Source organism: Quercus lobata, chromosome 7, assembly GCF_001633185.2.
Source record: "Quercus lobata isolate SW786 chromosome 7, ValleyOak3.0 Primary Assembly, whole genome shotgun sequence".
Lineage (NCBI taxonomy): Eukaryota > Viridiplantae > Streptophyta > Magnoliopsida > Fagales > Fagaceae > Quercus > Quercus lobata.
The window spans coordinates 13,092,179-13,107,623 of NC_044910.1; the positions used below are offsets into that span (position 1 = coordinate 13,092,179).

Below are 15,445 nucleotides of genomic sequence, written 5' to 3' on the forward strand. Positions count from 1 at the left end.
TTGTAGGGAAATATTTCTGAACGCCAACCTTTTATTTAATGTTGGGAAAAATTTGTTTCCTTGGGGTGGGGGGTTTTATTTCAAACCTTTCTGGTAAAATATTAACAGTCGTTATACTGAAAGCTCACTTTTTACCTTTTCAAGAACTTTTTTTAATTGCATATTATAATGAAGCAAACAATTGCTTCAATTACTGTATCAGGAAGTACCATTTAGTTTATTCTTTTGCAACGGCTACAGCTCCATACATTTTTTTTTCTTTTTTTAAAAGAATCAGATTATCAATAATTGGGACAAAATTATATGTCGTAAATCTGTTGCCTACATTTTATAGATGTAGCTTTGGGAAATTGCACTTTGGTAATATCATTTTTTTTGGAAAAGCCAGAATCTGTTGGAAAAATTAATTGGCCCTTAACTTGAAAGGCTATGATGCCTATTTGCTGCTGGACCATTCTGCAATTGGATCTGAAACTCCAATAAAGACAAATTTTTATTTTGTTCAATGGAAATGTCATTAATTATGGAGCCTTCTTCTTGTTTGAATGATAGGTTTTAACTGTTAAGCATATCAGGGTAGAAGTTTTAACTTTGGATATGAGCATAATAATAATTTTTCAAAAATGAGTTTTTGGTATTTCAGTATAGTTAACAATCACTTCCTCTTTCACTCAAAAAAAGAAATACTCCCTCTGTCCAAGGCCTGATTAGTCTTTTGCAGTATATGAATAGTGAAGACACAAAATTATTAATGGGATTGTGTGTTGTAGAATAAATAATAAATATCCAGGAAAATTTTACCTATTTCCGCTCACTTTCCCATCTTTTCTTCTTGGGTTTTAACTCAGAACTGGAAGGTCTTTCATCTGCAACCTTATGGTTTGGTATGAAATGGCCCCAAGGTTTATTGAGAGCATCATTTGAAGGTTCAAATTCTTTATACTTGTTCTCCTAAAAAAATTGTTTTTCATGTGTACATATCTCTTTCTTTCCAAGAATTCTACTTGGGAGGTATCTCACCCTAAGCTAGACATGTAGCCCTAAACAATGTAATTTGACTTGATTGTGTTTTGCCTTTTATTGGCATGCATCTCAAATAATATGTAAATTTGGAAAAATATAGACAACCAGGAAAAAATGAAGGGTTTGAAGATCAAATTGCCAATGGGTAACGAAAGTGAAATCAGTTTGACCTCAAAATTGTTGGGTAAGCGGAAGAAAAGAAATATGCATACCAATAATTCCGTCATATTCCTTGGGGAGAGAGCTGTTTCACCAAGGGGTCCAAATGCTGTCACATTGAAGCAAGGTAATGTGTCTTTCTTTTTTCTCTCTTTCTCTCTCTCTCTCTCTCTTTTGGAGTGTTTTATTGCTCAAATTAAACATGAGCTGTCTTTGATTTTTTATTTGAATAATTTCCTAATGCAATGTCCATGATGCAGAAACCATTTCTCCTGACAACATAATTCAAGGAAATAAGGAAGCAGAAGGTGCAATAGACAATGAACAAGCAGGTTTCACCAGAAAAGATATTATAGTGCAAACTTATAGGAACCAATCTACAGAAGCTTGTGAGATTCTCCTGCCATGTCTACATCAATGGCTTCTGATCAAAATGTCCAAGGTGCAGAAATAGTATCTCCTGACCCTCAAGGATATAACAATGGACAGGGTGATCATTTTAACTGCAGTGGCATTATTGCATCACTTCTTCAAAGTGCACATACCTCTAAAGAGTCATCTAGCTCAGATATGCCACTTTGTGTTGAAGTTGAAGGAGAAAAAAGTGTAACATTGGCTAAGCAAGAACTTAGAGGTGCCCCAGAAAAAACATTTGAGACCCACATTCCTGAGGAAACTGCTGATGGTGCTGGTGCCAATACTGCTGCCGCTTTAACATCCATGCCTTCAGAACAAGATGTCCCAGATGCAGTTGTTTTTCTGGACTCTGATCTTCGAGGAGATAATGAAGAAATTGGTACATACAGCCCAGATCGTGTGAGCTGTAAGAGTTTTGGTCCGTCACTTTTTCACATGGCAAGCACCTTCTTTGAAACTAGCTCTGATGCAACAAGCTCAGTGGATAACAATCTTAAACAAGTTGGTTCATATCGTGTGAGTGCTGAGTTTGCTCCGACTCTTCATGCCATAATTAAGGAGCATGGTGACATTGCAAGAAATTGCAGGCTCATGTCTCCTGAGATGTTAAAGGACATACTGGAGAAAGTTTGCACAGCTGTTCAGAATCTGCAGCAATTACCATCTAGTAAGCTCAAGGAGGATCATCTAACTTCTCTAAATGATGTTATATTTGTTGCTGAAAGTGTGAATCTGGATGTAGAATGGCTTCGCCACTATCATGATGAAATATGGGAGACTGTGAATCAAATTCCTCACTACAAAAATCTGAAAACTGAATTAGTAAAAACAACTGAAATGTTTGAATTAAGGAAGAGAGATCATGACTTTATGAAGCTTGAAATAATGAAGTTGCAATCAGCATTACGAATGGTTGAGGCTGAGTTGGAAGGTATGACAGACAAAATGGATGATCTACAGAGGGAGATACGTGATGTTCAACCCAAATTGCAACAATTCCATCACAGATTCGTGGGGCATGGGTTGCTGTAGGAGTAGGAAGTTCTTTTTCTAATTTAAGTTGCAGTTCTGAGGTTGATGATGACAAACTTTATTTAATTTAATTTGCTTTTTTTTTTTTAAAGAAAGAAGGATGGAGTTGAAAGTAGAAAGATTGCTCATATGTCTTTGTTCTAAACATTTGAATACTTGGGTAGGTTCTTTTATTTCAAACTAGCAGCAAACTCTATTGAATCTATATATCAATCTATCACCTTTTATGTATGTTTTGTTATGTGCCTGCAGTTGTGTAGTTATTATTAATGTTTGAGCATGTATTTAGAGGGAAATTGAACTTCTCTAAGCCATAAAAGTCCATCATGATGGTTAACAATAGGCTTAATTGCTATGCTAACTGTTATTCTTTGCTTAAAATGTTCTGTTCTACTTATCTACTGAATATTATTGGGAAGGATTTTAGGTGAAATTTTTGTTCTTATCTGCATTGAACTGCTAAAACTACAGGTTTTGCTACAAAGCAAGGTTTAATACAGCAAATTACTGATCAGATTTTGGCTAACTGTGTGATTGTGGATTCTATAATAGGTTACTTGACCATATTTGTCGTAAGGTGCAAAATGATGGTCACAAATACATTGTGATGTTGTCATGTTCATTTAGGCATTCATCTTTAAGACCACTAAATACTTATATCTAATAGTTCTTGATTAGTCTTCTTGATGATTGTTCTGTGAAGAAAACTCAAAATCTATGTTGATCATGGCCCATAAATTTAGTTTTTAGACGTAGCATCTTGACTTTCATTTAGAATTTTTGCTGTCTCTGACACACTTATCCTTTGCATGGCAGCCCTTCCCTTATGGCAAAATTTGTGTCCTCATCATATAAAATTGGATATGGCTATATTATGTCATACTGGAAACCAAAACAGTGGCGGCTTTAGGATTTTTTTTCTAGGGGGTAAGCAGTGGCGGAGTTAGGAATTTGTCATTTGTCATGGGGGGCAAGTAAAAAATAAAATGTGATTATAGGTTATGTGTCTTTTTTTACCTTGAAAAGAAAATTTTATGTATATCATAACTAAGGTCCTAGTAGTTTGAAAATCACGATAATTGCATTAATTTCAGATTCCAAAACATATACCAAAGATGGTCTTCTCTCAAATTATGGTAAGATCAATTTTAGACTCTGAGAAGGTTGTCAAAGCATAGATTGGTGGATGAGGAGGCTGCTTGAGAATAGATTGGTGGAAGAAAAAGCTATGGATTATAAATTGGTATATAAGGATATCTTTGGTGATGGAGTTACATAAAAAGGAGAATCATTTTGAGATTTAGTACATATAATTAATCATAGATGAATTTAATGATACAAAAGAAGGTCGAGTTCCTTTTGATATATCATAAATGATTAAGTTGAAATATATTAAAAAATAGTAATTTGTATCTTTTATTTTGTTAACACGATACTAGTTTTATTTTTCATGCATTAATTTAGCTTTAAATTTTGTATATTTCTTATTCTTGAAAGATCAAAAAAAAATTATTAATATTTTGGCCCTCCCTAAGTTAAATTCTTGATTCTATCCCAAGATGTCTTGAAGCATAGATCGGTGGAGAAGATGACATAAAGAACTCAAATCAATTGTCTAATAGGTCCTCTACATATATATGTTCTTCAAGATTGGTGTTTGAAATGCCTAAGCCAATGTCTAATAGGTTTTAGGAGTATTTTGGTCATTTTTAGGTTTAGGTGTTATTTTGGTCATTTTTTAGGTTTCGGGGTTATTTTGGCCATTTTTAAGGTTTCAGGGGTATTTTGGTCATTTTTAGGTTTCAACATTATTTTGGTTAATTTTTAGGCTTCGAGATTATTTTGGTAATTTTTTAGGTTTCGAGGGTATTTTGGACATTTTTTGGGTTTTGGGGGTATTTTGGTCATTTTTAGGTTTCGGGGGTATTTTGGTTATTTTTGGGATTTCAGGGGTATTTTGGTCATTTTTTATGTTTCGGGGGTATTTTGGTAATTTTTGGTTTCGGGTGTATTTTGGTCATTTTATGGGTTTTTGGGGTATTTTGGTAATTTTTAGGTTTCAGGGGTATTTTGGTCATTTTTTGGATTCCTGGGGGTATTTGGTCATTTTGTAGGTTTCGTGATTATTTTGGTAATTTTTAGGTTTTGGGGGGTATTTTGGTCATTTTTTAGGTTTTGGGGGTATTTTGGTAATTTTTTGGGTTTCGGGTGTATTTTGGTCATTTTTTAGGTTTCGGAGGTATTTTGATAATTTTTTGGGTTTCGGATGTATTTTAGTCATTTTTTAGATTTCAGGGGTATTATGGTAATTTTTAGGTTTCGGGTATATGTTGGTCATTTTTTGGGTTTCGGGGATATGTTGGTCATTTTTTGGGTTTTAGGGGAATTTTGATCATTTTTTAGGTTTCGGGGGTATTTTGGTCATTTTTTACTTTCGGGAGTATTTTAGTCATTTTTTAAGTTTCAGGGGTATTTTGGTCATTTTTTGGGTTTCGGGGGTATTTTGGTAATTTTTTGGGTTTCGGGAGTATTTTGGTCATTTTTTGGGCTTCAGGGGAATTTTGGTAATTTTTTGGACTTCGAGGGTATTTTGGTAATTTTTAGGTTTTGGGGGTATTTTAGAAATTTTTTGTGTTTCGGGGGTATTTTGGTCTTTTTTCGGGTTTCTAGGGTATTTTGGTCATTTTTTAGATTTCGAGGGTATTTTGGTCATTTTCTAGGTTTTGGGGGTATTTTGGTAATTTTAAATTTGGGGGCATTTTGGTCATTTTTTAAGATTTTAGAGTACTTTAGTAATTTTCACTTTAGTGGCATTTTGGTAATTTTTATAATTGGGTAATTGGGTGGATTGGGGTTTACCCATAATAATTGGGTTGGGTTGGATTTGGGTTAGAAGCAATTAGTTAAATGAGTTTTTGATGGGTAAATGGATTTTATATACCCAACCCAATTATGCCTACCCCAAATCCACCCATTTGCCACCTCTAATTTCAACTGATATCCTCAAAATTATTTAGACATCAAATAGTGGATGATCTATGATACCCTAAATGGTGTGGATTGAATTGAATAATTTGAATGAATATTTGATAAGCATGTATTGAGTCCTTAGGTGGTTACATGGTCAGTAACTAAAATCATTGGTTTCGGTACAATTCCAATCAAATATCCAATCGCAACAATAATTTGTGATGACATATCAACAATATTATGAACATTCGAGCAATTCTCACAAATCCCAATTAGAAACTTAAATCATCCTCTAAGATACAAATATGTTCACAATCCTTCACAAACGCAAACAAACCTAAATCCCAATACACCAAAAGGAAAATTTCAATACAAATTCATAAATTTAAAATTCACATCATATCTAATTGTGCTCTTCAAGAATTCAAAATTAATGTTCCTTGGTGAAGAATGTGATATCGATACCTTAATAAGGGTATTCATCACATATTTATATTGATTTAAATTTATATATAAATATATATATATATATATATATATTTTTAAAGGACAAATTTTAAAACTAATATAACAATTGAAAGTCTCAGCAATAAATAAATAACAATGGAAAGTCTTTAAATCATGAGTATGACTTTCACTTTTTGATTGCCTGAATTATTCCCCAAAATCCTTAAAACATAAGCCTTGCTTTCTCTTGATTGACTAGAACTATTCCTTTCATGAAAATATATATATATATATATATATATACAAGATAGAAATTCTACTTTAACTTAATTTAGATGTATATGTATATGAAATTCTCTCTTAAAAACTTGAACTCTAGCCCTTATTCCCTTCCACCCCATAATAACTTTGTATTTATAAAGTGACTATTACGTTAAGGGTTCGTGATGGTGAAGGAAAAAATAACTTGATTCAAATAAGCTTGTTACACTAATTACTTCAATCAAGCTTTTTGTTCCCTTTTGGATATATACTACTGTCAGTTTCTTTAAGATCTTCTCCCATTTCCTCGTGTGTATGTGTTAAAAATAGTTAGTAACTCAGTATTCTCAAAAAAAAAAAAAATTGTTCTAAGTTCTAATTAATCATTAGCTCATTTATAGATCATATTTCATTTACTATTTTTTTAGTAATGTTAATGGTATTAAAAAATTCTTCATTAAATCTTTTAAAAAAAGAAGATAAAAAAAAAAAAGTAGTTAAAACTAGTTATAGTAGTAAAATTTTTCCTTTTTTGTTTTTGTTAGTTGTAAAGTTTCTTATATTTCTATATTTAGAGTTTGTTGTTTAATTATATCCATAGTAGTTTTCTTTTTCTTTTTTTCCTTTTTTTTTTTTTACAGACTGTAGTATCTTTAGATCATATCACGTGCAATGCATTAAGGTACAATTGTTACAATGTGACTTAGCTCACTAATTATGGCTTGCCATCTCAATTAAATATCCAAGCCATAAAAAAAAAAGAAAAAAAAATCCAAATCAGCTCCAACCCACCAAATTAAATACTTAAAAGATGATCGAAGAATTTTGGCTTTTAATTGAGGTGTCAAGTTCTAATTAGGTCAGCTAAGTCACATTTCAACGATCGTACCTTAATAAATAGTAACTTTGTCTAGAACAAGTGCGCTTAATAAATAGTAACTTGATTCTCAAAAAAATAAATAAATAGTAACTTCTGCCCCTCAAAAAAAAATAGTAACTTTTTTTTTTTCTTTTCTTTTGATAAGTAATAAATAGTAACTTTGTCTAGAACAAGTGCGACAGATCTGTAGTAGTTGTACGTAACTTACTTTTAGCTATGCCAAGACAGCATTTATTAGTTGCCAAAACTTCAATGTAAACCATTAAAAATTAAGTTAGGAAGTTAACTTTAGACTTAGATTAACTAAAATCTTATTAGTTGAAACTAATTATAATATTGAGAATTAGAAGTGGACAAGCAAGAAAGGTACTTAAAAGAGCAAAAAGAAAGATCAATGGAATAATTTTGTGAGAGTTGTGTGTCTTTAAGCTAAGGATTACAATATACTTCTTCTAGTTCACTTAAAGATGTTACAAGAAGATAATGCTCAAAGAGAGGGAAAAAAATATGGAGGCAAGGTCACCCTCCTTGTGTTGGTGATTTGTTTGGTTGCTGCTACAGGTGGTCTCATCTTTGGTTATGATGTCGGAGTTACAGGTTTGATTCACACTTTGTAATCTTGTTCTATTTACCATGCATGAACTCTTTTTTTTTACATGATTTCAGTTGAAAATAACCACTTTTAAGAAATATGGAATGAATTTTAAAAAACATTGGAGTGTTTAGTAATGATAAAAAATTACAGATTGTCTGATTATTTCAAAAGTTTTAAGTTGTTAGGAATTGGTTTAACACTAGTTTCAACAAAATTACTCTTAATTAGTGGAGCCCAACATGTTAGAATTTATGATCACTTTGAAACCATATTATATTCTGAATTTTGATATATATATATATATATAAAAGCTGTTAGAAAATAATGAATGTAATTATATAATCTTATCTAACAAGTTGGTGGTTTGCTTTTATATTTTAGCAGCAGGGGCGACTACATCAAACGAGTTTCTAAGGAAGTTCTTCCCATCAGTGTATATAAAAATGAAATGTGAAATGGATAAGGAAGATGGGTACTGCAAATTTGATAGCCAGATGCTTACATTGTTCGCCTCCTCCGTTTATATGGCAGCAATGGTAGCTCCCATCTTCGCTTCTTCAGTAACGACGGCCTATGGCAGGAGAACCTCAATGATTTTGGGAGGTCTGGTCTTCTTTGTTGGATCACTCCTAGGCGGTGCTGCCATGAACATAGAGATGCTCATCATTGGTCGTTTGTTGCTTGGTGTTGGTGTTGGCTTTGGAAATCAGGTACTAATTGATAAATTATTAACTATCCCCAAAAAATTTGCACTCCTGAGAAAGTACAAATAACTTTAAGACCATATGTTTTGATACATATTATCGATTTCGTATCCCAAAAGCTTAAAGATTTGGAAAGTAAATGTACTCGTGTTCTAACACTAACCATTGCTCCTGCCTAAACACTCTCAATGTAAAAGGCATAAAGCTAATGTTAATATTGATGCATTGCAGTCTGTTCCAGTTTATCTATCTGAAATGGCACCAACAAAGCTTAGAGGAGCACTAAACATTTTTTTCCAAATGGCCATTACAGTTGGTATTCTAGTTTCTTCCCTTGTTCACTATAGCACAGCCAACCTTGGGGGTGATTGGGGCTGGAGATTTCCTTTAGGCTTTGCAGCCATTCTCGGATTAATCATGGCTCTTGGATCTCTATTACTTCCAGACACTCCCAATTCCATTCTTACAAAAGGCCAAAATGGCAAGGCAAAGGAACTGTTACAAAAAATTCGCGGGACGGAGGAAGTGGAAGAGGAGTTTCAAGAACTTTTTAAAGCAAGTGAGGCTGCAAAGAAAGTGGAAAACCCCTGGAAGAACATCACAGAAAGAAGACATAGGCCTCAACTTGTGCTTTGCATTCTCATTCCATTCTTCCAGCAGCTCACTGGCATTAATGTTGTGATGTTCTATGCACCTGTTTTGTTTAAGACTTTGGGTTTTGGTGACCGTGCTGCACTGATGTCGGCAGTCCTTGCTGGCATTGTTAATGTCCTTGCCACATTGGTTGCCATCCTCTTAGTTGACAAGCTAGGGAGAAGGTTTTTGTTCTTTCAAGGTGCCATACAAATGATTATTTGCCAGGTAATATTTAAAACTAATATGATTAAGGAAAATCCTTCATATATAGAAAACAGTAACACATTAATTAACTAATTCAGAACCATTAATTCTAATGTTTACAAATTCTTTTGTTTCATTGTAGACTACAGTAGCCGTCATGATAGGCCTGAGGTATGGGTCCACTGGTGAAGGATTCTTTACAACGACAGAAGCCAATACGGCCTTGTTCTTAATCTGTGCTTATGTAGCTGCATTTGCATGGTCTTGGGGTCCATTGGGGTGGTTGGTACCCAGTGAAATTTGCCCCCTAGAGATTCGATCAGTAGGACAAGCCATCAATGTCTCCCTTAACATGACGCTGACCTTTGCTATTAATCAAGGCTTCCTCTCTATGCTTTGCTACATGAAGTTTGGTCTCTTCTTCTTCTTTGTATTATTTCAGATCATGATGACTATTTTCATATATTTCTTTGTGCCCGAGACGAAGAGAGTCCCAATTGAGGATATGAAGAGAGTCTGGAAGGCACATTGGTTTTGGCAAGATTTTGTACCAGATTATTAGAATTTGTTAGAATATTTTAGGATATTGCCATTAATGTGTATAAATATTACCATAAACTTGTAACCCTTTGTTTTGTAGGATATCATGAGCTACCGTAGTTTTGCAATGCCATAAGTGGCTATAGGGTTATAATAATAAGATGACTGTATTCCTAATTTCCTATATATATAACCCACATTGGGTTTATTATAAGACAATTCTTTTTTTTTTTTTAATAAAGAATTTCAACCTATAGGTTCTTTTCTTTTTCTTTTTTTTTTTTAGAGAGAATTTCAATTTATGGTGTTCGCTCCTGATGATAGCTCTTTGTTATCAGACCAAAACACCAATCGGTTTTTGGTGTAGGTGGAGATTGAATCCCAGATCTCTTATTCAACTATCAGAGAATTTACCAGTTGAACTAATTAGAACCCACAATTCAGTATAGTAAAAATGTAGTTGTTTAGCATTTTATGTTGCATATAGATTGTTAAGTTAAATCAAGTATTTTTTTTTTTTTTTTGTTTGCTTTTTCTTTTAGTCACTTTTCGTTATTTTATTTTCTTCTTTATATTTTAACATGGTATCAGAGTATTAATCGTTCTTTCTCTAAGTTTGTCTATTTGTGCACCTTTTTTTGTTGTTGAGAAATGTGTATTTGTGCACCTTATAACATCAAATTTTGCTCATAAATCGCATAATTCCACTTTTCTTGCATCATCATGAGCATTGATTTTAGAGCCCACACTTGAGATCTAGATTCATGGGGATTTTGTCTATATCTAGATTCTTCAAATCCACATGGGAGTCTCCTTCTCATGTTATTGGTGAGACGTAGTAGTGTGCTTGGTCTTTCTCTAGCAATTTAGTTTTATTAGACTTCTTTCAGTTTTATGTTTTTCAATTATGGATTCGGATTTTGTTCAAAAACTACAAAACATTAAGTTGACAGAAGATGAAGGAGAGGTAATTAAGGTTGGAACAATGCATAGGGACAGGATGTTGGAAGAATGCTCTCTCAGTTTGTTAGGGAGATTTCTCACAAATAGGTCTTTTAACCAACGTGCCGCCAAGGCTTTACTGCAATCTGTGCGGAAGATGGGTTCTAATGTTCGTATTGTTGATGTTGGAGATGGTGTATTTCAATTTAAATTTTCCATGGGAAGCCAGTTGAAGTGGGTGCTAGCAAATGGTCCTTGGAGTTTTGAGAATCATCCATTGGTTTTGTGTAGATAGGAGCGGGGTATGACTGCTACTTCTATTCGTTTTACTTCAATACCAATGTGGGTCCAGGTTTAGGGACTTCCTTTTGATTTGTTGTCTGAGGAGGTAGGTAAAGATATTGGTAATGGACTGGGTAAGGTTGTGGAGGTTGATTTGAAAGCCTTTTCATCAGATCAAGCCCGTTTTCTACGTGCAAGAGTTGAACTGCCATTAGAGAAACCGCTACATAAAGGTGGTGTTGTTGCAAGTCCTAAAGGAGATAAGGTCTATATTGGCTTTAAATATGAAAATTAGTGGGGCTTTGTTTCAAGTGTGGTTGGATTGGTCATGAAGCCAGAGATTGTTCTTTTCACATTGACCATCAGCAAGAACTCCCTTATGGTGAATGGTTGAAGGCCGGTTTTCATAAAACCAATACTTCTGCAAACACTGGTGGCAGTTTTGAGAGGTTGACGCGCAAGTGGGTCCGAGTCGAGGAAGATTATCTATACCGTCTGTTAGGGAGAATGTAAACTCAGAGATTGATATAGTGGGAGTAGTTTTAGGGTAGAATCACCCTAAAGTTGTTAGTGGCGGTTCTGTTGGTGGGCTGTCCAAGTGTGGTGCTATGGTTGAGTCGGTTGTGAAGACTAAAACAGTTGCAACTTTTGTTGGGAAACTTACTCCTAATTTTGAGGCGATAATCTCTGAGCTTGATCAAGCTATCCTATCAAAGCCGATTATTTTGAATTCAAACTCTATCCATGTGGAGCAATTGATGGAGAAAAGTGAATTTTTCTCGGGTTTGGTTGATATTGAAGTGATGGATGAAGATTTTACTTCTTGCAAACGTGTTTCATTAGGAAAACAAGTAGTGCCGTGTGATGCTTCGTGTCTTCAGGAGGATATTTGTGGCTTTAACGCTGGCAAAGGAAGTGGAATAGAATGTAGTAACCCTATTAAAGGCTAGCCCAAGAGAAGTGGAATTAAAATTAAAAGTGGGATGCCCACTTTACAAGGCCCACCTTCTAGTGGTTCAGATGGTGTTATAATTAAAAAGCCCATTTCAAAGGTTAGTAATTTAAGCATTGCTGAAGAGGATGGGCTCAAGAAAGGGACTTGGAAGAGGGCTCATCCTAAGTCTCGGCTTGGTTTGGTTTTGCCTCTTAATAATGTACTTGGTCCAAAGAGGAGTAATAAGGAGATTTCACGTGAAACAGAGAAGGCAGAATTGGCAAAAAAGAAAACCAAGGTGAGTAACAATGAAGGTTTTACATGTTCTTTCTGGGGACGATCAAATTACATCAATGGAGGTTGCTATGCAACCGCATCAGGCATTATGAGTGTATTAAGTTGGAACTGCCGAGGGATTAGGAACTGTCGGACAGTTCGTGCCTTAGTCAAGGTAATCAATAAATAAGATCCCAATATTGTCTTTTTAATGGAGACCAAATTTGGTTTGAATTGGATGATAAAGGTTCGTGATTGGTGTAAATATAAAAATGGTCTTATTGTGCCTAGTAAGGGAAGTAGTGGTGGCTTAGCTTTATTTTGGAAACAAGAGATTAGGTTTGATATTCAGACTTATTTTCATTCACATATTGATGCATGGGTAGATGGGGGGGATGGTATTGGTTGGTGGCACCTTACAAGTTTTTATGGTGAACTTGATACTTCTAAGAGATGGGAGTCATGGCAAAAACTCAAACATTTACATGGGACATCCTCTTTGTCGTGGCTAGCAATTGGGGATTTTAATGAAATTACTAGCATGGCTGAAAAAAGGAGAGGGGAAGTAATAGAACAAGACAACAAATGAAATATTTTGTTAACACTATTAATTGTTGTGGTCTTAAGGAAGTTCGGTCCACGGGGCCATTGTTTACTTGGTTGTATTTAAAAGAGGATGGGTCCCAAATTAGAGAAAGGTTGGATAGAGCTTTGGCTACGGTGGAGTGGTTTCATTTATTTCCAATGGCTACATTTACTCATCTTTCATCATTGGCTTCAGATCATTCCCCTCTCATTCTTTAATTGTTTGCAAAACCAAGAAAAAAGAGGATGGGTAGGATTTTTCAATTTGAATCAATGTGGTTAAAGGATCCAAGATGTGAGGTTATTGTGGAGGAAGCTTGGGATGAAGCCTTGTATGGAGGGTCGGGTGATGTTCTTAATAGATGCTTGGAGAGTTGCCATGCTAGATTTAAGATGTGGAATGGAGTAGATTTGGTAATGTGGGGAAAACAATGGCTGAATTACAGAAAAAGTTAGAATGGTTAGAGCTACAACCTTTAACACCGGATATGATTAGATCTTTGAAGAACACTAGAATTGAGTTGAATTGTTGGATGGATAAGGAAGATGATATGTGGAGACAAAGATCAAGAATTAGCTGCCTGCAATTTGGGGATAGAAATACCAAGTTTTTTCATGAGAAAACTTTAGCAAGATACAAAAAGAATCTCATAGAGGATTTGATGGATGAGAATGGAAGGTGGTTGGAGGGAGATGAGCATATGGAAAAGCTGATGTTGCAGTACTATGAGAGGTTTTTTATTAGTACTAATCCTACTGATTTCAAAGAAATTCTAGATGCAATTCAACATAAAGTCACCCCTATAATGAATGGATGAATTAGGCACTTGTAAGGGAGTTTACAGAAGTTGAAGTGAAAAATGCCATTAAGCAAATGTACCCTTTGAAGTCCCCTAGACCAAATGGCATGCCTCTATTGTTTTATCAACACTTTTGGTCCAAGATTGGTAGTGTGGTTACTTCAATAGTTTTGGCATTCCTCAATTCAGGTATCATTCCACCAAATTTCAATCATACACATATTGTCCTTATTCCTAAATGCAAAGAGCCAAAAATTGTGACTGATTATAGACCCATTAGTCTTTGTAATGTGGTTTATAAAATTGAAAAGCCATTACTAATGGGTTGAAAAAAGTTCTTCCTTCTATTATTAGTGATACCCAAGGTGCATTTGTGCATGATAGGTTAATCACTGATAATGTTCTTGTATCATATGAGATGATGCATCATATTAGTTAAAAGAAGAGTGGAATAGTGGGTGATTTGGCTTTAAAGCTTTATATGAGTAAGACATATGATAGGGTAGAGTGGATATGGTTGGAAAAAATTATGCAAAAGTTGGGTTTTGATGATAAATGGTGTGCTTTGATTATGAAGTGTGTCACTACTATTTCTTATTCTATGAAGATTAATGGCAAGCCTAAAGGACATATTTTTCCAAGTAGGGGAATTAGGCAAGATAATCCTCTATCTCCTTATCTATTCTTGTTATGTCCGGAAGGACTTTCTGCTCTTATTAAGAAAGAGGTGGAGAATGGAAGATTGGAGGGAGTTGCAATTTGCCATAGGGGCCCCAAAATATCTCATCTTTTCTTTGCAGATGATAGTTTGATATTTTGTAGAGCTTCCTTGGAGGAGTGTGATGCCCTTCAGAGGGTGCTTCGGGGCAGCAGTTAAATCGCGTTAAAACTTCTCTGTTTTTTAGTAGTAATACTCCTATTGATATTCAAGAAGTCACCAAAGAGAGGTTTGGGGTCCAAGTGATTAAGCATCATGAAAAATATCTTGATTTGCCATCATTGGTGGGAAGGAATAAGAAGAACACTTTCAATTCTATTAAGGATAAATTAAGAAAAAAGCTTGTTGGATGGAAAGAGAAGTTATTGTCTAAAGCAGGGAAAGAAGTGTTGATAAAAACTGTGGCACAAGCAATACTGACGTATACTATTGAGTGGTTTCAAATTGCCTGACTTTCTATGTGAGGATTTGACTAGTATGATTCGTAATTTTTGGTGGAGGTAAAGAAATGATGAGAGGAAAATAGCTTGGATGAGTTAGGAGAAATTATGTGCTCCGAAGAATTGTGGTGGGATGGGTTTTAAAAAGCTTAAGGAGTTCAACTTGGCTTTATTGGCAAAGCAAGGGTGGAGACTTCAACAGGGTCATGACTCATTGGTGTACAAGGTTTTGAAGGCTAAATATTTCCCCACAAGTGATTTTTCACAGGCTGTTTTGGGTAATAATCCTTCATTTACTTGGTGGAGTATTATGTTTGCTCAACCTCTTGTTAAATATGGTTTATGGTGGAGACTTGGTAATGGTGAGAGAATTCGGATTTGGGGTGATAGATGGCTGCCCAAACCTTCAATTTTTATGTTTTCATCTCTCAAGTTGTTTATGCCATAAGATATGAAGGTTGGAAAATTGATAGATAAGGAAAAGGCTTCATGGAAGGTTGGTGTTGTTGATGCCCTGTTTTTGCCGCATGAAGCAGAGGCTATAAAAGCAATCCCTATAAGTTCTAATCTGCCAGAAGACAAACAAATTTGGGCTTGGAG

The 15,445-nt window shown here is 34.7% G+C and overlaps 2 protein-coding genes across 2 annotated transcripts; both read left to right on the plus strand.

The window, feature by feature from the left end:
- Positions 1-1,137: 1,137 nt before the first annotated feature.
- On the plus strand, positions 1,138-2,696 carry LOC115951618. The gene is made up of 3 exons (XM_031068787.1): positions 1,138-1,309; positions 1,443-1,514; positions 1,625-2,696. The coding sequence occupies exons 1-3, from the start codon at positions 1,138-1,140 to the stop codon at positions 2,629-2,631; spliced, it is 1,251 nt and encodes a 416-aa protein (XP_030924647.1). The 3' UTR covers positions 2,632-2,696.
- A 4,960-nt stretch (positions 2,697-7,656) lies between these two features.
- On the plus strand, positions 7,657-9,890 carry LOC115951619 (sugar transport protein 10-like). The gene is made up of 4 exons (XM_031068788.1): positions 7,657-7,786; positions 8,169-8,494; positions 8,720-9,349; positions 9,471-9,890. Exons 1-4 carry the CDS (start codon positions 7,657-7,659, stop codon positions 9,888-9,890), a joined length of 1,506 nt encoding a protein of 501 aa, XP_030924648.1.
- The last annotated feature ends 5,555 nt before the right edge of the window (positions 9,891-15,445 follow it).

Bases quoted from the DNA above. Each gene is read 5' to 3' on its own strand.
- LOC115951619 (XM_031068788.1), top strand. From the start codon at position 7,657: ATGTTACAAGAAGATAATGCTCAAAGAGAGGGAAAAAAATATGGAGGC. The intron at 7,787-8,168 runs GTTTGATTCACA...ATATTTTAGCAG, and splicing joins TTATGATGTCGGAGTTACAG to CAGGGGCGACTACATCAAAC. The intron at 9,350-9,470 runs GTAATATTTAAA...GTTTCATTGTAG, and splicing joins TACAAATGATTATTTGCCAG to ACTACAGTAGCCGTCATGAT.
- LOC115951618 (XM_031068787.1), top strand. From the start codon at position 1,138: ATGAAGGGTTTGAAGATCAAATTGCCAATGGGTAACGAAAGTGAAATC. The intron at 1,310-1,442 runs GTAATGTGTCTT...TCCATGATGCAG, and splicing joins TGCTGTCACATTGAAGCAAG to AAACCATTTCTCCTGACAAC. The intron at 1,515-1,624 runs GTTTCACCAGAA...AAAATGTCCAAG, and splicing joins AATAGACAATGAACAAGCAG to GTGCAGAAATAGTATCTCCT.